General features: G+C 37.0%; 1 protein-coding gene across 1 annotated transcript; it reads right to left on the bottom strand.

The window, feature by feature from the left end:
- Positions 1–5,395: 5,395 nt before the first annotated feature.
- LOC109200537 (uncharacterized) lies at positions 5,396–15,097 on the bottom strand. The gene is made up of 10 exons (XM_025904477.1): positions 14,761–15,097; positions 9,977–10,303; positions 9,469–9,579; positions 9,289–9,372; positions 9,081–9,109; positions 8,782–8,850; positions 8,565–8,686; positions 6,874–7,086; positions 6,678–6,793; positions 5,396–6,501 (listed from the first exon to the last, which is right to left on the bottom strand). Coding segments are annotated over exons 1-8 (804 nt in total). The 5' UTR covers positions 14,822–15,097; the 3' UTR covers positions 5,396–6,501; positions 6,678–6,793; positions 6,874–7,085.
- Positions 15,098–22,906: the final 7,809 nt, after the last annotated feature.

The raw sequence follows: 22,906 nt of genomic DNA, 5'->3' as shown, positions 1-22,906 counted from the left end.
TATGTTTTGTCTTTTTTTCTCTCTGCTTTTTTACCTTCAATCAGCTTTTATTTGCTCTTTCTTGTTCTCATTCTCACTGGACTGGTTTAAAGAAGTTCACTCTTAACCAGCTTATTAGTTGTTCAAGCATTCTGCAGGATGCAGATTACATGAAAATTACAACCAGGACTCAGCCATGAAGCTCCGCCTCCCATCACACACCAGAACAGTGACACAGGGTTGAAACTGAACAGCAGAGCTCACGTAACATCTGCTTCCATCTTTTTAAATTCAGCAAAAAGAGAGAAAAGAGTTCAGTACAAACAGATCTGCTCAAACTAGTTTAAGGTTTAATACTGAAGATGAAAGAACAGGAAGTCAAACTGGAGAGAATAATCGAGACTAGCTTGTAGCATATTGTGGTTCAGGTGTGTGAGGAGTCAGAGAGAAACAGAGCAAGAAAACAAACAAAAAAACCAACGTTTTTTAGAAAAAATTCAAGTCATTTAAGTCTTTTACAGCCAAAACAAAGACAAATAGGTAAAGATAACATAAAAGTTATGAAATTGAAAACAACATTGGTTATTGTGTCACAAATAAACATAAAGAGTAAAACACTCAAATACATCAAAATAAATTTAAAGAGCAACAAAGCTGGCCTCCCCCTTCATGTCTGAAGCAGTTTACTTTGTCATAACTCGACTTCTCAGTCAACCTCCTGAATGCAACATTCCCAGTCTGAGAGTCTTTTCTTTATGTAACTGGACAAACTGTTTCAGACACACAGAGTTTAAGTTATTTTTAACTAGCTAACTAACTGCACATGAAAAAGATTTGGCTTCAAAATATTAAATAAAATAAAAATGGAAATGTTTAAAAAAAATCAGTGAATTCTTTTCTGTGATCAGTTGATGTTGAAGTTGTTGGTCCGTGGAGTCTGACAGAAGCAGAAGAGTCTCCTGTGTTTTCATAGTTCACTGTACCTTCATCCTCATCATTATCCACCTGTGGAAAACAACATAACACACCTTAGATTATCTCTCATATTCATACATTATGATACTTTTTTCTGATATTTTCCATTTTGTGTTAATATTTTTGTTACATTTTTGAGATTTGTAAAGATAATGCAGTAGGTTCAAAAATGGTGCATGTTTGGTATGGTTGGAATGGTTATGTTTGGAAAATCAAACATTCCCCCCTTTTTTTATTATTGTGACCTGTTCTATACCTCATTATGTCAGTAGATGGAGCTCTTCAAGCCCTTCAGCTCAGAAATAAATGTGAATATAGGTTAAATCAGTGGTTCCCAAACTTTTTTTGCCAGGCCCCCCTTTGTTTTACAAGAAAAATGTTCACCCTTGTGCAGGTGAAGCCAAAGGGAAGATATGCTTCACCATATTTTCTAGTCTTTGGCTTGGAAGGAAGTTGGTTTGGAAACATATTCAGCGATGCTTCATCTCCTGCTTTGCGTTTGTGTGGGAGCCCCATCAAAAACCTGTCCATTATGCTAGCAGTGTCCAAGCGTTCTTTTCTCTTTTTTTTTCTTTTCATACCGCGCCCCCCCCTGCAATGGCTCTGTGCCCCCCCTAGGGGGCAGGCCCCACACTTTGGGAACCTCTGGGTTAAATTATCTGAATTCATTTACTTTTTTTTTTTTTCGGTTTGGTAAGAATGCTTTAAATAACTTTATTTACTCTTGTTAGTGAAATGTATTTTTATTTGGAGAGTAATTGGGATTAATTTGATTTGTACTGTCTATATGAGGGAATGACTGAATTGTAGCTCAGAAATAAAAGAGCTCCGGCCTGAGCAAGACACTAGCTTCGGTGTCCTCTCTATTAATCCACAGTTTTTATATGAAGGGCTTTGCAGTGCTCCCTAGTCTGTGTAACGCTTGCTGTTGATCCAGATTTCCCCGTAACAGTAACAAAAATTAGAGTATATTGAGTGTTAAGACTCACAGTGTTTTCTTCAGTCTGTGTTTTGTTTCCTAAAAAACCAAAACAAAAAATTGTTACAGCAAACAGTAAAACTCAAAGCTTTTTATGTATAAAGTTTCATCTGTGAATGTTCTCACCTTTAGTTTTTGTCCACATGTTGACTGTAACAGCAGATATTAAGAGTGCTGCTAAACCCACAGACACAATGATGCATCTCAACAAATACAGAAAATCTGAAAATGATCAAAAACATTTTGGCTTCAACTTTTTGTTGAGTGCGAAACTCAAAAGATTTCAAATGTGATAAAAACAGTCAGTTTTCTAACATGTAGTGATGAGGTTTGAGTGTTTTTTTAGACTGTGGAGTTTCTACAGTATTTATTCTTATAAGTTAAACGTAATACTGAATTTTCCCACAAAGATTCAACTGTCAGTCTGACATTCAGAGAGAAATTCAGTCACTACCTCCTGCTGGATTATTTGATGTCTCTTCTAATGGTGTTGATGTTGTGGATTTTCTAGTTAATGATGTTTTTGTGATGGACTCCATTGTTGTTGATTTTGTTGTTGCCGGCTCTTCACACAAAGAAATGAAAAAACAACATTAAAGACACCAACAGTAAGAAAAGACTTGAAAAAGTTAACAACATCTCAGCAAATACAGAAAATCTGAAAATGATCAAAAACATTTTGGCTTCAAATTTCTGTTCAGTACAAAAGCCAAAGATTTCAAATCTAATAAATACAGTCGGTTTTCTAACATGTAGAGATGACGGTTGATGTGTTTTTGGACTGTGGAGTTTCAGGCTGCAGTATTTATTTAAAAATACAAAATCAAATATTATAAATAAACACCAGCAATGAAAATGTTAATAATCAACTAAATGTGTTCAAAAATATATCAGTAATAAAATTTCATTTTATCTTTTATAAAAGCTAAACAGTCAATACAGAATTTTAAAAAAGAGAGTGATTCAGTCACTGCCGTCTGGTTGATTTGATGTTGTTGTCAGCGATGTCTTTACTTCCTCTTTTGTTGTCCATATATTTGTTATTGTTAATGTTGGTTTAATTGTTGATTTAGTTGTTTTCACATCTTCAACTAAAGAAATACAATAACAACATTAAAGACACTGACAGTAAGAAAAGACTTGAAAGTAAGTGAACAACAACAGAGAGGAAACAGTGGTGAGATGTTTAACAGTCTAACAAGTCTCATTTTTGATGATGTCTCATGTCTGAGGATATGTTCTCTTTATCTTCATACAGACACTCAACTGTGAGTCTACAGTGTTCATATGTCAACACAGAGCTGTTCAAGATGCTTTATCATTGTTCTCATGTACATACACTGGTGAAGATGGAGATATTGTAAGAGAAAAGCAACAACAGAAAAATGAACTTCATCACTGTGATCATAATTATTGTGGTGTTTCAGTTTGTTGTTCTAACAGGACAGTTTGAGCTGAAAACATTAAGATGTAAATACTCACTTTTATTAACAGACAGATGAATCTCAAAGTCTGGACCTTCTTGTGATCCTGTTGCTGTTTTGAACTGTCTGCAGGTGTAACGACCAACATCCTGATCTGTGACCTTCTTTATAACCAGAGAACAGTCTGCAGAAAGACTCAGTCTGTCTGATTTAGGTTTGGCTTCTTTAATCTGCCCAAATTCAAAAAGTACTACTGAGCTGATTGAATCACTGAAGATCCAGGTAGTACTGATACAGTTATGCTGACCTTGTATCACATTTTTACAAGGCAGAGTTACATCATGTCCAGCTGTGACAGTTTGATAAGTTTGATGTTGCTCAGTTGTTCCTGTTGAGAAAAAGAGAGAGAAATGTGAAACATCAAATATGTTATGAATATGAGTGTTATGTTTATAATGTGAAGTTTATTTTAAATACAACACAAGTTTAAGTTTCAACTTTAGTTTCCAAGAGTCAGCTCAAGTCAAAAAGTTAATCACGACTGTCTCAGTTAAAGGAAGAATAAAGAAGTAACACTTGTGATAATAATGCAGTTTATTAATTGAATGTGTTTCTATGTACACTTACCTTTAAACTGAAGCATCAGTATCAGTAATGAAGACATTTGAATCCATGTGAATGCAGCCATCGTGCTTCTCTGTCTCTCTCAGTCTCTGTTCTTGCTCTCACGTTCACAAATGAGACAGTCTCAGAGATGAATACAGCATCAACTTCCTGCTCACTTCCTCATAGTGACATCACTCCTTTTTCTCCTCTTGCTGAATTAATCCAGTTCATAGTGTTTAAGCATCTGTATCTGTATCTCCCTCTCTCTTAATGTTAATATCAAATGATTAAAAGTGTTTTAAATATTTAAGACCTTTTATATTTAATCTTTATTTATATATATATATTTTTACATTTCATAGTTACCAAGTTCAATTTGTAGCATTCTAGCAGCAGCCTGATAAGAACACAGATGAGATGTGTTAGTGGTCAGAGACCTGCTGCTTCCTCATTGCACCTCTGAAGTCATTTATTTCTGAGAAGTGAAGGGGAAGTCTGAGAATGTCGGTACAACAGCAGCTCTGGAGCTTTCATGATGACCAGATGAACCTCTGACAGATAAATGGTTAACACATCGATGAGGATTAGACTGACGTGTCTTTAGGTTTCCCATCATTTTCAACACATAGCAGATCATTTTATCTTGTTTTTTTGATGTAATTTGAATAATAGGCACTAATTCTGCTGCAAAACAAGCAATAATATTATTACATATATTTTCTGTTTTGGTTCAGTATTATTATCATACAGCCAATACAAAGCGACATAATTAAAGATAAAATTAAAAAACCTGTAACATGGAGTATAAGATCAGTTACTGTCACTTTTACACACATTTAGTAGTAATCTCTCCACAGTTAAACCATCACTGTGGGACGATCACTACTGTCATGGTTCATGTGTTTGTATTAATCCTAATATAGTGCAGTGTTAATTTATTTATATCAGCAAGTAAAATACTTCCATTGGTGTGTCATGTGTGGGTCTGTACATTTAATATGTCACCTGACAACAATGTTGTCATTTCCTGTTTCTTTTAAAAGAGTGATTTAAAAACCTTTTAAATATATTTAATGAGTAAATATGCACTAGACCTCATATCACTGGCCAAAATCTGTAGATGACTCTTACAGAACTAAACTAGAAGCAGGTTCTCTCCAGTAAGTTTCTGCGCGACTGTGGTTGTTTCAGGTTTACTCAAAACTTTTTGTTTATGATTTAAATTTTTCCTCACACCCCCTTTTTAGTACTTTTAGCAGTTACTGAATAGTTGCATTTACCTGAAGAAAAAAGTAATTATGTTCATATTTCTGGACAGAAATGAACACAAAAGACGGACTGACTCGTTAAAAAGCCTTTATTTCTACTGATGAAATGTCCAAAATACAAAGTCCACTGATAGAATAGACAAAATTAAAAACCAACTGGGAAATCACAGGCAAGATAAGAGACATTAAGGCAAAGAGTGAAAGAAAGACAACACTACTTATAAACGAGGGTATTATAATTACAGGAAGTGAACACGGCTGGTCAATTTAATTAGTAAAACTAAACACAAAGACAATAAAACAGGAAGTGAGAACCATAACTAAATGTGGGAACAGACACATGAATGAACTTAACATAAGAAAATTGGCACAAGAAGATGTGACAGGAAACTCTAAGGGAACAAATTCAAGAGTAAAACTGAGACTAAACTATAACAAGAACTAAAGTCCAAAATACTCAATATTATGTTTATATAATGAATAAAGGCAGCAAACAAGACACATAATAAACTACTGTAAACTGTGTCATTCAGTAACACAGATCATATTTACAGTGCACATACAGGTATATTTATACTAGAAAGTTTAGTATGGACTAAAAAAGCTCAGACTGTTGGCATCAGAGCCCTTAAAACAGTCACTGCTATTTGAGGAGTTTGGTTAATAACAACTACAACTACAACTAAAACAAACTAATCAAACTGTAGAAAGTAAATCAACCAACTGCAGAGACTGTTTGAGTTTACTGAACTGAGACGCTACATGTTGTAACAGCTGAGATGAAGTAGTTTAATCAAAGCGCTCTGTGAAGGCATCAAATTAAAGATGAATATTTAGCGCTAATAATGTGCTTAAACTAAACAACAGGAATTTTGTTTAGAAAAAGGAAGTTACTCTATCAAACAAACATTCATCAGCATCAAGGAAAAACAGCACGCGACCTTTCATTAGCAACATACTGTTTCTATGGTTTGTCCGTGGTGGAAGAGAGGTCACTGGGATGAGTGGGAACTCCAGTGGGAAAGGAGGAAGCTTTCACAGTGATGTAAGTCACACTGTCGCCACCACCACCATCATCATCATCATCACCACCAGGAAACTATAAATAAATATTATGTGTTATTAAATACATAAACCTGGCAGGAGCTTTAAAATCACAAGCTTCCTGCTAACATCATCTCTGTAAATATCAAAATCATTCCTGGGTTTTATTCTTGGTTTTCTTTGTGAAGCTGATAGAGACGTACGAAACACCATCATCATCTTCATTCTTCAAAGTGAAGACAACATAATGACTGCTCAGTAATATGTGGATTTATAACAGGTGAGTTTCACATTTATTTAAGTAAATCCATTTTCAGCTTATGCTCATCACATCATGGCTCTTGCCTCTTCTCTGTTGACCTAAACATAACACTTTGAACTGGTAGTATGGTGTGATCTTACCGTCTCCTGACTGGTTCCTGGACCAGGCTCAGTGTCTGCAGGGTTTAAACTCAGTCACTGCAAAACTTTTGTGACCAAAGTAGTCATCAGAGTCATCTCGCAAGAAAAAGCATCAGCTGCAAATGAAAAATAAAGATGTAACACTTGTGATAATAATGCAGTTTATTAATTGAATGTGCTTTCTAAGGACACTTACCTTTAAACTGAAGCATCGGTATCAGTAATGAAGACATTTGAATCCATGTGAATGCAGCCATCGTGCTTTCAGTGTAATCTCACTTTGACCAATGAGACAGTCTCAGAGATGAATACAGCATCAACTTCCTGCTCACTTCCTCATAGTGACATCACTGCTTATGCTGAATGAATTCAGTTCATTGCTTTTAAGCTTCCTTACTTCCTTCACTCTCTTGACATGGATATTAAATGAGTGAAAAAAACACATCAAAATGCTTTAGGTTCATATTTAGTGCATTTTGCAGACTCCCTTATAACGCCTTTAAAGGACTGTACAACAGTGGAAGATAATCAATAATAGAATAGAGGAAGTTAAATGTGTGAAGATAATTAGTTGACATGTGTCTATTATTGCAGCTCTTGTTGACGGTTTATTTTTGAAAACGGTGTTCAGGGTGATGCTTGTCCACACATGAAAGAGATCAAAACTCTTTACACCATTGCAGATCACTTTGTTTTATTTGTTCATTTTTAATAGGTTTACCCTGCCTCGCGCCCTATTTTGTTTTTTTTTCTCTTTATTTTTAGTTCATTCTTATTATAATACAGGCAACACAAAGAGAAGTAGTTGCAGAAAATACTGAAGTTGTAATATGGAGCATAACATCGGTCTGTAATTATCTTTTGCACTGAGCTCAAAGCTCAAGAAGTACAAAGAAGGAGAGATAAAAATTAAATATAGAGATGAAAAAATTAAAACAACCAGTGATTCTGATCTGTGTGTTGCATTTAATTGTAAAATTAAAAATCAGAAACTGCAGCTTTAAGAAAAATAAAAGAAAAAGGTGTGAATCTTAATCTGTGCTCAATTATTCTTAATGCAGCTGTAGTTTTATAATAATTTCAGTTTGCAACATTCAGTTTTTGGAACCAAGCTCGATTTTTTTTTCCTGATTTTTGTGAACGGATAAACGGATGTGATCACTATACTGATTATGCAGACTTACGGAAATAGTCAAATATTTCTGTTTTACCTCAGACACACAGCTACACGCTGCTCTGACTCAGTTGACTCTGAAATGATTTCTTTGCCTTCTCAGATGAAGCCCCAGCTCTGCTAACAAGCACTCAAACTGACCCACTGACATCCTGGAATGTGGATGAATATGATGCAGCTTCGAGTTGTGGATAAAAACCACGAAAATCTCCCTGCTGCTGCCTGCGTGTGAGAACTGGATGAACTCAGACTCTCCATTTCATCCTTTTGTTGTTTAGAAACATGCAGACTAGCTCATCATCACTTCATTTTTTTCACATTGCTTTTTTTAAGATGACTTTTTCGCAACAACCTATCGTGTTTGGTGTGTAATGTAATACTGTCATAGATAATGATGAAAATATGTTTAAGACATTTAAATTTAAAAAATTAAGGAATGGGAAGATTTAGATCTACTAACATGCTTAAGAAAACAACAAGTTGTTTACTTAAAAACATCTCACATGACTTAATTCAGCAGTTAAATAAACTACCTTGTCTGTGCTGACTTGAGTTAAACTTTCAAAAAAGTGCTTGCTGCATGGTGGTTATCTATATATTACACACAAATATTACATATTACTTTAAAAAAAATTAAAAGAAAGTTACTCTACAATCAAAACATTAATGCAGCATCAAGAAAAACAACATGCAGCCTTTCATGACCAACATACTATGTCTTTGGTTTGTTGATGGTGGAATAGAGGTCGCTGGAATCAGTGGAAACTCCAGCAGGTGGAGAGAAAGTTTTCACAGTGCTGTAGGTCATAGTCTCACCATCATCATCGACGCGGGGCTGTAAGAAAACATCGCAAAATCTTCTTAAAGACGAGACCTTTGAAAAGTCTGAACTTACTACTGACATCATTTCTATGAATATCTAAATCTTACCCGGTCTTTACTCTTGGTTTTCTTTGTGAAGCTGATGGAGGCGTAGGAAACTTCATCATCGGCTTCAGCCTGCACAGTGAAGACAACATTATGACTGCTCAGTAATATAAATTTAACCTGAAGAAAACTTAAATGACTACAGGAGGAACTGATTTAAGTGATTTGCCAGCTGAAGTTATGTCACTGGTTTTTCCCTTTATCCTTTTCACTTTATGAACTGAAGTCAACACTAAAGGTGTAAAATGATTCTGGTATGGAGCAAAAAAACGGCATTTGAGTATTTGAAGATTTGAACTCACAGTGTTGTCGCTCTGTTGTGTTTTGTTTTCTGAAGAAGGGAAAACAATTCTTTAACTTCCCCATTAAAAATCAATGTTTTTTTCTGTTTTTAATAATAATAAGCTACAGAAATGTAAAACAAAACTGTATTCAAAAATATATTTATTTTAAATATTAAAACTTCCTTATTTCCATTTATGATCAACTTTAATTTGTGAGTCTTCTCACCTTTAGTTTTCTTCCATATGATGATCACCACAACAACTAACAGTGCTGCTAAACCCACAGGAACGATGATAAACCATGACTGAACTGAAAACATTAGTAATATATGTTAAACATAATCCTGAATTTTCACACAAAGAGTCAACTGTCAGTCTGACATTCACAGAGAAATTCAGTCACTACCTCCTGATGGATTATTTGAGGTCTCTTCTGACGTTGTTGATGTTGTGGATTTTGTTGTTGATGATGTTTTTGTGGTGGACGTCACTGTTGTTGATTTTGTTGTTGCCGGCTCTTCACACAAAGAAATGCAATAACAACATTAAAGACACCAACAGTAAGAAAAGACTTGAAAGTAAGTGAACAACAACAGAGAGGAAACAGTGGTGAGATGTTTAACAGTCTAACAAGTCTCATTTTTGATGATGTCTCATGTCTGAGGATATGTTCTCTTTATCTTCATACAGACACTCAACTGTGAGTCTACAGTGTTCATATGTCAACACAGAGCTGTTCAAGATGCTTTATCATTGTTCTCATGTACATACACTGGTGAAGATGGAGATATTGTAAGAGAAAAGCAACAATAGAAAAATGAACTTCATCACTGTGATCATAATTATTGTGGTGTTTCAGTTTGTTGTTCTAACAGGACAGTTTGAGCTGAAAACATTAAGATGTAAATACTCACTGTTAATAACAGACAGATGAATCATAAAGTCTGGACCTTCTTGTGATCCTCCTCTTGTTTTGAACTGTCTGCAGGTGTAATGACCAACATCCTGATATGTGACATTCTTTATAACCAGAGAACAGTCTGCAGAAAGACTCAGTCTGTCTGATTTAGGTTTGGCTTCTTTATTCTGCCCAAGGTTAAAGAGTGATACTGAGCTGCTTGAATCACTGAAGATCCAGTCAGTACTGCCACAGTTATGCTGACCTTGTATCGCATTTTTACAAGGCAGAGTAACATCATGTCCACGTCCAGCTGTGACAGTTTGATGTTGCTCAGTTGTTCCTGTTGAAAAAGAGAGAGAGAAATGTGAAACATCAAATATGTTATGAATATGAGTGTTATGTTTATAATGTGAACTTTATTTTAAATACAACACAAGTTTAAGTTTCAACTTTAGTTTCCAAGAGTCAGCTCAAGTCAAAAAGTTAATCATGACTGTCTCAGTTAAAGGAAGACTAAATAACACTTGTGATAATAATGCAGTTTATTAATTGAATGTGTTTCTATGTACACTTACCTTTAAACTGAAGCATCAGTATCAGTAATGAAGACATTTGAATCCATGTGAATGCAGCCATCGTGCTTCTCTGTCTCTCTCAGTCTCTGTTCTTGCTCTCACGTTCACAAATGAGACAGTCTCAGAGATGAATACAGCATCAACTTCCTGCTCACTTCCTCATAGTGACATCACTCCTTTACTCTCCTCTTACTGAATCTGTATGATACAGATCTGAAGGCATCTGTATCTGCCCCTCTGTCTTAATGTAGATATAAAATTTGCTAAATCCTTTTCAACATTTAACAACTTTTATATTTAATGTATTTTGCAAACTCCCCTGTTTTCCCTTTAAAGGGACTGTTCAAAAGTGGAAAACGTGTTGATCAATAATAGAAAAGAGGAAGTTAAATGTGTGAAGACTGTTAGATGAGGTAAGTGTTTACATTAATGCAGCTCTTCTGTACATTGGGTTTGTTATTAGAAAATAGGTTTATTATGATGTTTGTCTGCACACATGAAATAGTTGATTACTCAAATTATTCACACACTAGAATCTGAGTCTTAATGATTGTAATGAAACATGATAAGCAGTGAGCGCTGTTAGCAGCTTGATAAAAACACAGATCAGATGTGTTAGTGGTCTGAGAGTGTTTGTTCTTCATTGAACCTCTGAAGTCATTCTTTCTGAGAAGTGAAGGGGAAGTGTTTTGGTGAGAATGTGGGTACAACAGCAGCAGAGCTCTGGAGGTTTCATGATGACCAGATGAACCTCTGACAGATAAATGGTTAACACATCGATGAACGTGACACTAAACTGTCTTTAGGATTCACAGCAGTTTCTACACACAGCAGATCACCAACTGTTGCACCTGTAAGAAAACTGTAAGAAAATATATAAAAAGCAAACAGCACATCAGGAAAATACAAAGACACACATGTACATGGTCAATTTTGCTATAAATGTGTGTGTGTGTGTGTGTGTGTGTGTGTGTGTGTGTGTGTGTGTGTGTGTGTGTCTCACAAGACGGACTTAATAATGAGGGTCAGAAGCCACAACAACACCCCTGGACCCAGAAGTAGACGAAGAACAATCCAGTTCAGCAGGGCCATCCAAAGCACCCCAGGAGTACTTGAGACCCAAGCCCACACGTCCAGATGACAACCATGTGCAGAAGGAGGAGGGAGGCCCCAGAAAGAGTTCCTAAAAGTTCTCAAGGACAGTGACCAGCAGGGAGTGGTGGGGAGGAGCAACCCTCACCCATCATAACAATGTCCCACAGAGCTCAGCAAGTCTCAGACTTAGACCCAGCCACACACACACACACACACACACACACACACACACACACAGTGTTTCAACAGCAATGGGCTCATTTTTGTCACAAGATGATGTTTGAGTTGTTGATCAGTGGAGTCTGACAGAAGCAGAAGAGTCTCCAATGTTTTCATAGTTCACTCCATCTTCACCCTCATCATTATGTTCCTGTGGAAAACAACACAACACACTTTAGATTCTCTCTGATATTCATACTTTGTGATGTTGTTTTCCTGTTTTGTTCGATGTTTTCAGTCTTATGCATTTTTATTACATTTTTTACATTTCTTATGATTACAGTTAAGCTTGGAACTTATAAATATTATTATTATTTTATTAATTAGTGTTATTAACTTAAATATTACTAACATATTTCTCATATATTGGCTTCTTTTCATTGTCTTCTGTTATATTCTGGAATTAAATTTAAAATCCTGGCCTCACATAAAATGTCTTGAATAATCAGTAATACTGATACGGTATCACCCTCATAAGAGCACTTCCCTTTCAGATTGTGAGCTTCCTTGTGGTTCCTTGAGTATTTTACAGTCGAACTGGAGGAAGAGCCTTTGAAGATTAGGCCTAAAACTTTCCTTTTTGCTCAATCATATAGTTAGGGCTGGATCAGGTGACCTTGAATCCTCTCTTAGTTATGGTGCAATGGCTGCTGGGGGATTCTCATGATGCGTGGAGTATTTCGTCTTCAGTCACCTTTTCACCCGCTATGTGTTAATAGCCCTCTCTGCATTTAATGATTGCTTGTTATTAATCTCTGGCTCTTTTCCACAACATGTCTTTTGTCCTGTGGCAGATGGACACGACCAGTTGTGGCAGTTGGTGTTTTGTGTCATGTGTACTCAACACCTTTTGTTTATGGTTTAAAACAACTAATAATAAATTTCATGAACTTAAGAAAGTAAATCAAGCAGCTGCAGAGTCTGTTTGAGTTTACTGAACTTAGACATACCTGCTGTAACATCTAAGTGAATCAGCATCAATCAGCTTTTATTTGCTCTTTCTTGTTATCACTCGACCTGGGCTGGTTTAAAGAAGTTCACTATTAGCTAGCTTATTAGTTGTTCAAGCATTCTGAAGCCATGAAGCTCCGCCTCCCAGCACACGCCAAAACAGTGACATAGGGTTGAAACAGAAAAGCAGAGCTCATGTAACATCTGCTTCTATCTTCTAGCTTTGGTGTCCTCTCTATTATTCCACAGTTTTTATATAATTGGCTTTGCAGTGCTCCCTAGTCTGTGTATCGTTTGCTGTCGGATTTCACCTAGATCTGGCACCAGTAATAGTAACAAAAGTTACAGAGGAATATTGAGTGTTCAATCTTTTCTTAAGTCTGTGTTTTGTTTCCTGAAATAACAAAAATAAAAAATAAAAATAAAAAATTACAGTAAAACTCGAAGCTTTTTATGTATGAAAGTTTCATCTGTGAATGTTCTCACCTTTAGTTTTTGTCCATATGTTGACTGTAACAGCAGATATTAAGAGTGCTGCTAAACCCACAGACACAATGATGCATCTCAACAAATACAGACAATCTGAAAATAATAAAAATATTTTGGCTTCAAATTTCTGTTCAGTACAAAAACCAAAGATTTCAAATCTAATAAATACAGTCGGTTTTCTAACATGTAGAGATGACGGTTGATGTGTTTTTGGACTGTGGAGTTTCAGGCTGCAGTATTTATTTAAAAATACAAAATCAAATATTCTAAATAAACACCAGCAATGAAAATGTTAATAATCAACTAAATGTGTTCAAAAATATATTAGTAATAAAATTTCATTTTATCGTTTATAGAAGCTAAACAGTCGATACAGATTTTTAAAAAACAGAGTGATTCAGTCACTACCGTCTGGTTGATTTGATGTTGTTGTCAGCGATGTCTTTACTTCCTCTTTTGCTGTCCATATATTTGTTATTTTTAATGTTGGTTTAATTGTTGATTTTGTTGTCGTTTTCACATCTTTACCTAAGGAAATACAATAACAACATTAAAGACACTGAGAGTAAGAAAAGACTTGAAAGTAAGTGAACAACAACAGAGAGGAAACAGTGGTGAGATGTTTAACAGTCTAACAAGTCTCATTTTTGATGATGTCTCATGTCTGAGGATATGTTCTCTTTATCTTCATACAGACACTCAACTGTGAGTCTACAGTGTTCATATGTCAACACAGAGCTGTTCAAGATGCTTTATCATTGTTCTCATGTACATACACTGGTGAAGATGGAGATATTGTAAGAGAAAAGCAACAATAGAAAAATGAACTTCATCACTGTGATCATAATTATTGTGGTGTTTCAGTTTGTTGTTCTAACAGGACAGTTTGAGCTGAAAACATTAAGATGTAAATACTCACTGTTAATAACAGACAGATGAATCGTAAAGTCTGGACCTTCTTGTGATCCTGTTGGTGTTTTGAACTGTCTGCAGGTGTAACGACCAACATCCTGATCTGTGACCTTCTTTATAACCAGAGAACAGTCTGCAGAAAGACTCAGTCTGTCTGATTTACGTTTGGCTTCTTTATTCTGGCCATGTTCAAAGAGTGATACTGAGCTGTTTGAATCACTGAAGAGCCAGGTAGTACTGATACAGTTATGCTGACCTTGTATCACATTTTTACAAGACAGAGTAACATCATGTCCACGTCCAGCTGTGACAGTTTGATGTTGCTCAGTTGTTCCTGTTGAGAAAAAGAGAGAGAGAAATGTGAAACATCAAATATGTTATGAATATGAGTGTTATGTTTATAATGTGAAGTTTATTTTAAATATAACACAAATTTAAGTTTCAACTTTAGTTTCCAAGAGTCAGCTCAAGTTGAAACTTTAACCATGACTGCCTCAGTTAAAGGAAGAATAAAGAATCCAGTTTATTAATTGAATGTGTTTCTATGTACACTTACCTTTAAACTGAAGCATCAGTGTCAGTAATGAAGACATTTGAATCCATGTGAATGCAGCCATCGTGCTTCTCTGTCTCTCTCAGTCTCTGTTCTTGCTCTCAGAGATGAACACAGCATCAACTTCCCGCTCACTTCCTCATAGTGACATCACTCCTTTTGTCTCATGTTGCTGAATGAATTATTTCACTTCATAGCTTTTAAACATCCTTAGCTCCATCTCTCTCCCAGTGTACATATACAATGAATAATTTTTTTTAAATTATTTTTTATATTTAATCTTTTTTGCAGACTCCCCTTTCGTCCCTTTAAACAGACTGTACAACAATGGAAACATTTGTGATCAACAACAGAAACAAGGAAGTTAAATGTGTGACTGTTAGATGAGGTAGGTGTGGCATTAATGAAGCTGTTGTTTACATGTTGACTTATTATTAGAAAACAGTGTTCATGGTGGGTTTTTTCAGGACACATGAGAAGAGGTCAAAATACAAATTCTTCACAAACCAAAGTTTTATTCTTAATGTTCACAAGGAAACAAGATAATATTGCAGCAATGACCACTTCCGCTCGATAAGAATACTACTGAAACAGAGAGAGGGTGGATAAATCTAGAGCTAAGGAGAGGCTACATACCCACACAGTAGCATGGACCTCACAGCACAAGCATACTCCCAAACTATTATAAGAGTGTTTTATATGATTATGAAGAATGTTTTGTCAGTTATGTTTTCAAATATTAAGATGTCAAACAAAGGGAGAACACACTATGGCTCATGTTCAAACAAAGAAAGTTTGTTCATCAAAAATGTATCGATCAGTGATCAGAATGTCCCAAAGCTGCCCGGGGCACAGAGCAATAAGCATCTTTTAAAGTGGTGTAACTGTGATCCAGTATGATGCTGTCCCTGGTGGGGCAGTCTATATGCTGTCTGTATTTAGGGAGTTCGTGGTTTAGGTTTGCTCTGTTAAAATCCCCAAGGATAATTGTAAACGAATACGGGAATTTGCTTTCCAGGGTGGTAATCTGGTCAGCCAGCTCGCACAGTGCGTTGTTCGCGTTGGCCTGAGGAGGGATGTAAACTCCGACCAGCATGAAGGAAGAAAACTCCCGCGGTGAACGAAACAGTTTACAATTGATGAAAAAACTTTCCAAGGAGTGCCGTGCGTAATCCTCGCCGACGTAGTTTCACCAGCGCACCAGCGCGAGTACCCCGTCTACGTCTCCTCCAGGAGCCACAGAGAGCTTCTGCGCCTCCAACTAAAATCTCCAAAAAAACTTTCTGGGTTTGTGAAAAATGGATAAGAACTATAGTGAGACAACTGCCTGATGTTTAGCAGTTGATCTCCGGAGAAAGTGATGTGGTCTGAGTGACCAAAGGTGCAGAAAATAAACAAAAACAAGAAAAGTGCGAGAGAGCGCAGTACCGAGGCTGCCATCCGCGGCGCCATCTTCGCCATTGATATCATTGACATGATAGAAGCTGTAAACTCAGCTCTGTAGAGTTGAGTTTACTCTCATCTGAGCCTTCCTGAAAATACTTGATTGTTTAGCTTGTTGGATAAACTACCTTAGAAACACAGACTGAGGCCAGCATAAAAAAGAATATGTTCTTCGTTACTTCCTCTCATTCCCCCACTTCTCTCATGTGTCCCACCTTTTTTCCGACACCAGTAGATGGCAGTATTGAACTGAAAAACAGGGGACATGAACTACAGAGACCATGACTTTATCTCAGTGTGTACACCAAAGAACACAAAAGAAAAAAGAAAGAAAGGAAAAATATGTAAATTTTACTGTATATATTTATTTATTCCTGCATCTCTTCACTGGCTTTCGGAGAGATTCAGAATCCACTTTAAAATTCTGTTATTAACATGAAATGCTCTGCAGGGACATGACAGGCCCCGCTTATATAGCAGAGCTTATAACACCTTTTCAATGCAGTCGGCCTCTCCAATCGTTGAACCACGGTCCTCTAACTCACCCTGATTTTGAAACAAGAGGTAATGATGTTTTGAGGTTGTAGCGGTCACACTGTGGAAATCTTCCTCAGTCAATCAGGTTGGCTGACTCTGTTATTGTTTTAATCCTTTCACTTCATTTGTGACCATAGTGTCAAACCACACATGCATCTATGTGCGCATACTGGAATGAATGTCTGTCAGTATGACTGATTATGTGTGTGTTTATGTTTCTGTATGTTTTAACACTTGTACACTTATGTTCTAGACTTTTAGTCAAGACCGCCTAAACCAAGACCAAGACAATACCAAGACAGACCGAGTCAAGACCAGGACAAAGTCGAGACGAGACCAAGACTGAGACCGATGCAAAAAAGTCTTTAAACTGCAGCCAGATGCTGCTTCGTTTACGGCTGTCAGGCATATTTATGTGTATTTGCGATGCACATGCACAGCCCTCCTCACCGTCTCACTCACTTACTGAGAGGACAGACGCACGCTCCACTTGACTGTCGCGTCTCTCACCCTCTCTGTTTTTCACCTAATGATATTATCCTATATCCTCACATGTGATTGGCCAAAATATGGAGCGATTGGAGCATAGCTGAGCCACTGTGTGAGAGCTGAGCAGCGAAAGGAAAATAAGTGAGGAGCCGGCTCTCGCTCAATGGGAGTCGACTCTTCTGATTCACTACAAAGCACTCTCTAAGCACGGGTCTTAGAGCTGAAGCTTTTGCGCATGACACATTATCAAACGTTACGTTGTGTGTCATGGATACTGTTAACTCCAAATCTCCCGACCACTATGTTGATCTGAGACAGCAAGACCGAGACAGCGAGACCAAGACGAGACCAAGACGTAAAAGTGGTCTCGAGACATCCAGCTCTATTATCTTTAGTGTGCAGCTTTTAAATTCAAATTCAAATTCAAATTTTTATTTGTCACATACACAGTCATACACAGTACGATATGCAGTGAAATGCTTACACAACTGCTCGTGACCTAAGGAAAAAAAGAAAAGGCTATGAATAAGATAGGAAATAAATATGAAAATTAAAAAGGGTAAATTTAACTAGGAAGGAATAAAATAAAATATATATATGAATTTGTTGAAAATAAAATAACTGTACAACACAAATTAGAATGAAGGGTAAATTTAGCTGGGAAGGAATGAGATAAAATATATATGAATTAAAGTTTAAAATAAAATAACTGTACAGCAAAATACACAATACAATACAAATTAGAATGAAGGGTAAATTTAACTGGGAAAGAATAAGATAAATATATATGAATTAAAGTTGAAAATAAAGTAGCTGTACAACAAAATACACAATACACAGTATAGAAATATATAAGAATGTATGAAGAAATATAAATATATATACAATAACAGTAGCATTTTACAAGTATTAAATGGAAATGGAGAAATGTAATGTCCAGTGTTGTGCAAACCACATTGTAGGTGTCTTGTGCAGTGCAAATATGCTTAAAGTGATTAAGTGTAAACAAAGTCCAGACTGTCCAGTGTGTGTGTGTAAGAACCATATATGTGGGTCCGTTCTATGTGGTGGTGTGATGATTGAGAGACCGTATCGCCTGCGGGAAGAAGCTCCTCCTCAGTCTCTCTGTGTTGGTCTTAAGGGAGCGGAATCGCTTTCCTGACCTCAACAGATAGAACAGTCCGTTGTTGGGATGGCTGCGGTCCTTCACGATCTTCCTGGCCTTGGTCCAGCACCGCCTGCTGTAGATTGAGTGCAGGTCAGGGAGCTCGGAGCGGATGGTGCGCTCAGCTGATCGCACAACCCTCTGTAGAGCTCGTCTGTCCTGCATGGTGCTGTTCCCGAACCAGGTTAAGATGTTTCCCGTCAGGATGCTCTCTATGGTGCACGTGTAAAAGTTCCTGAGCACCTTGGAGGGCAGTCGGAAGTCTCTCAAGCGTCTGAGGTGGTAGAGACGCTGTCGGGCCTTTTTCACTATGGTGTTGATGTGACAGGACCATGACAGGTCCTGCGTGATGTGAACTCCGAGGTATTTGAAGCTGTCCACTCTCTCCACTGGGCCCTCGTTGATGACGGGGGTCTGGTAGTTCCTCTCCTGCTTAGTACTGAAGTCCACTATCAACTCCTTTGTTTTACTGACGTTTAGAAGGAGGTTGTTCCTCTGGCACCAGGTCTCCAGATTCCTAACCTCCTTCAAGTAGGCCGTCTCATTGTTATCAGAGATAAGGCCCACCACGACGGTGTCGTCAGCAAACTTGATGATGGTGGTGGAGCTGGTAGTGGCCACACAGTCATATGTGTACAAAGAGTACAGCAGGGGGCTCAGAACACACCCCTGGGGGGCTCCAGTGCTGAGAGTGGTGGAGGCTGAGACATGTCCGCCCATCCTTACTGCCTGTGGTCTGCCAGTTAGGAAGTTGGAGATCCACTGACACATAGATGAGCTGAGTCCCAGGTGCTCCAGTTTGGTGGTGAGTGTGGAGGGAATTATGGTATTAAATGCAGAGCTGTAGTCGATGAAGAGCATTTTAACTTTTATTTGAAGTGGCGTTTGAAAAGTGCTCTATAAATAAAGTTATTATTGTTTTAATACATTAAAATGCACATGAAAACAAGTTTTGGCTTCTAAATATGAGAATAAATCAAAACTTAAATGTTTTAAACAGCAGTGGATTCATGTCTGTGCTGAGCTGATGATGCCGTTGATCAGTGGAGTCTGACAGAAGCAATTCAATTCAATTCAATTCAATTCAATTCAATTCAATTTTATTTATATAGCGCCAAATCACAACAAAAGTCACCTTAAGGCGCTTCATAGATACAGAGAAAAACCCAAAAATCACTTTGGCGACAGTGGGAAGGAAAAACTCCCTTTTAACAGGAAGAAACCTCCGGCAGAACCAGGCTCAGGGAGGGGCGGGGCCATCTGCTGTGACCGGTTGGGGTGAGAGAAGGAAGACAGGATGAAAGACATGCTGTGGAAGAGAGACAGAGGTTAATAACAGATATGATTCGATGCAGAGAGGTCTATTAACACATAGTGAGTGAGAAAGGTGACTGGAAAGGAAAAACTCAATGCATCATGGGAATCCCCGGCAGCCTACGTCTATTGCAGCATAACTAAGGGAGGATTCAGGGTCACCTGGTCCAACCCTAACTATATGCTTTAGCAAAAAGGAAAGTTTTAAGCCTAATCTTGAAAGTAGAGATAGTGTCTGTCTCCCAAATCCAAACTGGAAGCTGGTTTCACAGAAGAGGGGCCTGAAAACTGAAGGCTCTGCCTCCCATTCTACTTTTAAATACTCTAGGAACAGCAAGTAGGCCTGCAGAGCAAGAGCGAAGTGCTCTAATAGGGTGATATGGTACTACAAGGTCATTAAGATAAGATGGGGCCTGATTATTTAAGACCTTGTATGTGAGGAGCAGGATTTTGAATTCAATTCTGGATTTAACAGGAAGCCAATGAAGGGAAGCCAAAACAGGAGAAATATGCTCTCTCTTTCTAGTCCCTGTCAGTACTCTTGCTGCAGCATTTTGGATCAGCTGAAGGCTTTTCAGTGAGTTTTTAGGACATCCTGATAATAATGAATTACAGTAGTCCAACCTGGAAGTAATAAATGCATGAACTAGTTTTTCAGCATCACTCTGAGACAGGATATTTCTAATTTTAGAGATGTTGCGCAAATGGAAGAAAGCAGTCTTACATATTTGTTTAATATGTGCGTTGAAGGACATGTCCTGGTCAAAAATGACTCCAAGGTACCTCACAGCATTACTGGAGGCCAAGGTAATGCCATCCAGAGTAAGAATCTGGTTAGATACCATATTTCTAAGATTTTCAGGGCCGAGTACAATAACCTCAGTTTTATCTGAATTAAGAAGCAGAAAGTTAGCGGCCATCCAGGTCTTTATGTCTTTAAGACATTCCTGCAGTTTAACTAATTGGTGTGTGTTACCTGGCTTCATGGACAGATAGAGCTAAGCAGAAGAGTCTCAGAAGAGAACTTGAAAATTATATACTGTGCAAAACAACATACGAAGTCAAAATTGAAGGGAAGGACATTATCACTTACTTTGAAACCAAAGAAAAATCATTTTTGTGCCATTTTCAACCTTTATATCTTACTGGGGAAGATCCAGATTCATAAATGTAATTTTCAAAACTTATCCCCATTATTTAATTTGTTTTTAATTACTTAAACTCTCTTAAATGAACTTTAAATAAAAAAGGTTTATCACTGATTGAAATTCACTCAGAAATTTTCAACAAAGCTGTCACAGATACAATTTTCAAGTACAAAGTACGAAGCTATTATGAAGTCTGTCACATCCCATCCAAAGTCTGTCATTCTTTTAAAATCTTTATTTATTTATCGTTTCTTATTTTCATTATGTTGCTTATTGTTCCTCTTATTTGTCCTGTATGTCTTTTTTTTTTCTTTTGTCCTGTATGTCTACTGTACAAAGTGAACTGGAATGACTGACTGTTCACTTTACAATTTTCAATAAAGTTCTGGAAGAAAAAATAGCAGAAGAGTCTCAGATGTTTTTACAGTTCATAAAGTCTGGACCTTCTTGTTGTCCTGTTGCTGTTTTGTACTGTCTGCAGGTGTAACGACCAACATCCTGATCTGTGACCTTCTTTAAAGGTTTAGGTTTTAAATTTGACTTCTTTACTCTAAGTTCAAAGAGTGATACTGAGCTGTTTGATTCACTGAAGATCCAGGTAGCACTGATACAGTTATGCTGACCTTGTATCAAGTTTACTATATGAAGAAATATAAGAATAAGAGTGTTATGCTCTTGCTCTCAGTTTCACAAATGAGACAGTCTCAGAGATGAATACAGCATCAACTTCCTGCTCACTTCCTCATAGTGACATGAGTCATCTTGTCTCCTTTTACTGAATGAATTCAGTTCATAGTGTTTAAGCAGCCACATCTCCCTCTCTCTCTTAATGTAGATATTAAATGAGGTAAGTGTTTACTTTAATGCAGCTCTTCTGTACATTTGGTTCATTATTAGAAAACAGTGTTCATGGTGATGTTTGTCTGCACACATGAAAAGAGGTCAAGATTTAAACTCTTCACACACCAAAATTTGAGTCGTGATGTTCATAATGATGACACTGCAGCAGTTAGATGAGATGTGTTAGTGGTCTGAGACCTGATTGTTCCTCGTTACACCTCTGAAGCCATTTTTTTCTGAGACATGAAGAGGACGTGTTTAGCATTCACTAAAAAAAGTTCAAACTGTACTTAGCAAGAAGCTGGAAAGCCAGTCAGCACAGCACAATAAGAAAGTTAGCCTGTTAGCATCAGAGCCCTTGAACAGCATCTACAACTTGAGGATTTTGGTTCACACCAATCTTTAAAACTAAGCGTGCACAATCAGACATGTTGTCATCATTTGTATTCTTTATTTCTTTTGTTTTTAAAGTGTGAAAGCTGAAATTGAGTGTTTTTTCTGTCAAATATGTTTTTTGAATGTCACAAACAGGAAGTTTGATATCATCATAGACACAGTGAGATACACCGCTCCTTTTTTGTATTGTTAAAAATGTCATGCACCAAATTAAACAAAAAAAAGTTACTGTGCAGTGTCACTTAATATACAGGTAAATGTCACTAGATGACAGTAACAATGAAGTCTTCTTCATTTCCAGGCCAATCCTGAAGCATAACGATTGTTACCTCAGTACAAATATACAGTCAGTTACATGTTTTAAAGATTTCTTCAGTAACTAAGGAGTTACATGATGTATTAACTGAGGTTAAGTAGTTCACTTAAAGTTTTTTGTGAAGACATCAAATAAAAGATGAATATTTAGATATATTAATGTGCTTCAGCCAATAATTCTTATGATATATTAAAAAAAACATTTCTTTGGACTTACTGCAGTAGCTAATTCTGACTCAATTCACACTCATGCACACCACTGCTTGATCCATGGTCTACATACCTTTGGATTACACTCAACATTAAATCATACAAAATTACAAATTTACTTTAAAAAGAACAAAAATGAAGTTACTCTATCATCCAAACATTGATGCAGCATCAGAAAAACAATAGGAAACATTTTATGAGTAACATCCTATTTCTTTGGTTTGCTGATGGTGGAATAGAGGTCACTGGGATCATTGGTAACACCAGCAGGTGAGGCAACTGTTACTGTGCT

Source organism: Oreochromis niloticus, unplaced genomic scaffold, assembly GCF_001858045.2.
Source record: "Oreochromis niloticus isolate F11D_XX unplaced genomic scaffold, O_niloticus_UMD_NMBU tig00001878_pilon, whole genome shotgun sequence".
NCBI classification, from domain to species: Eukaryota; Metazoa; Chordata; class Actinopteri; order Cichliformes; family Cichlidae; genus Oreochromis; species Oreochromis niloticus.
Note: the sequence above shows the minus strand (reverse complement) of the source record. Positions and strands in the feature narration are given on the sequence as shown.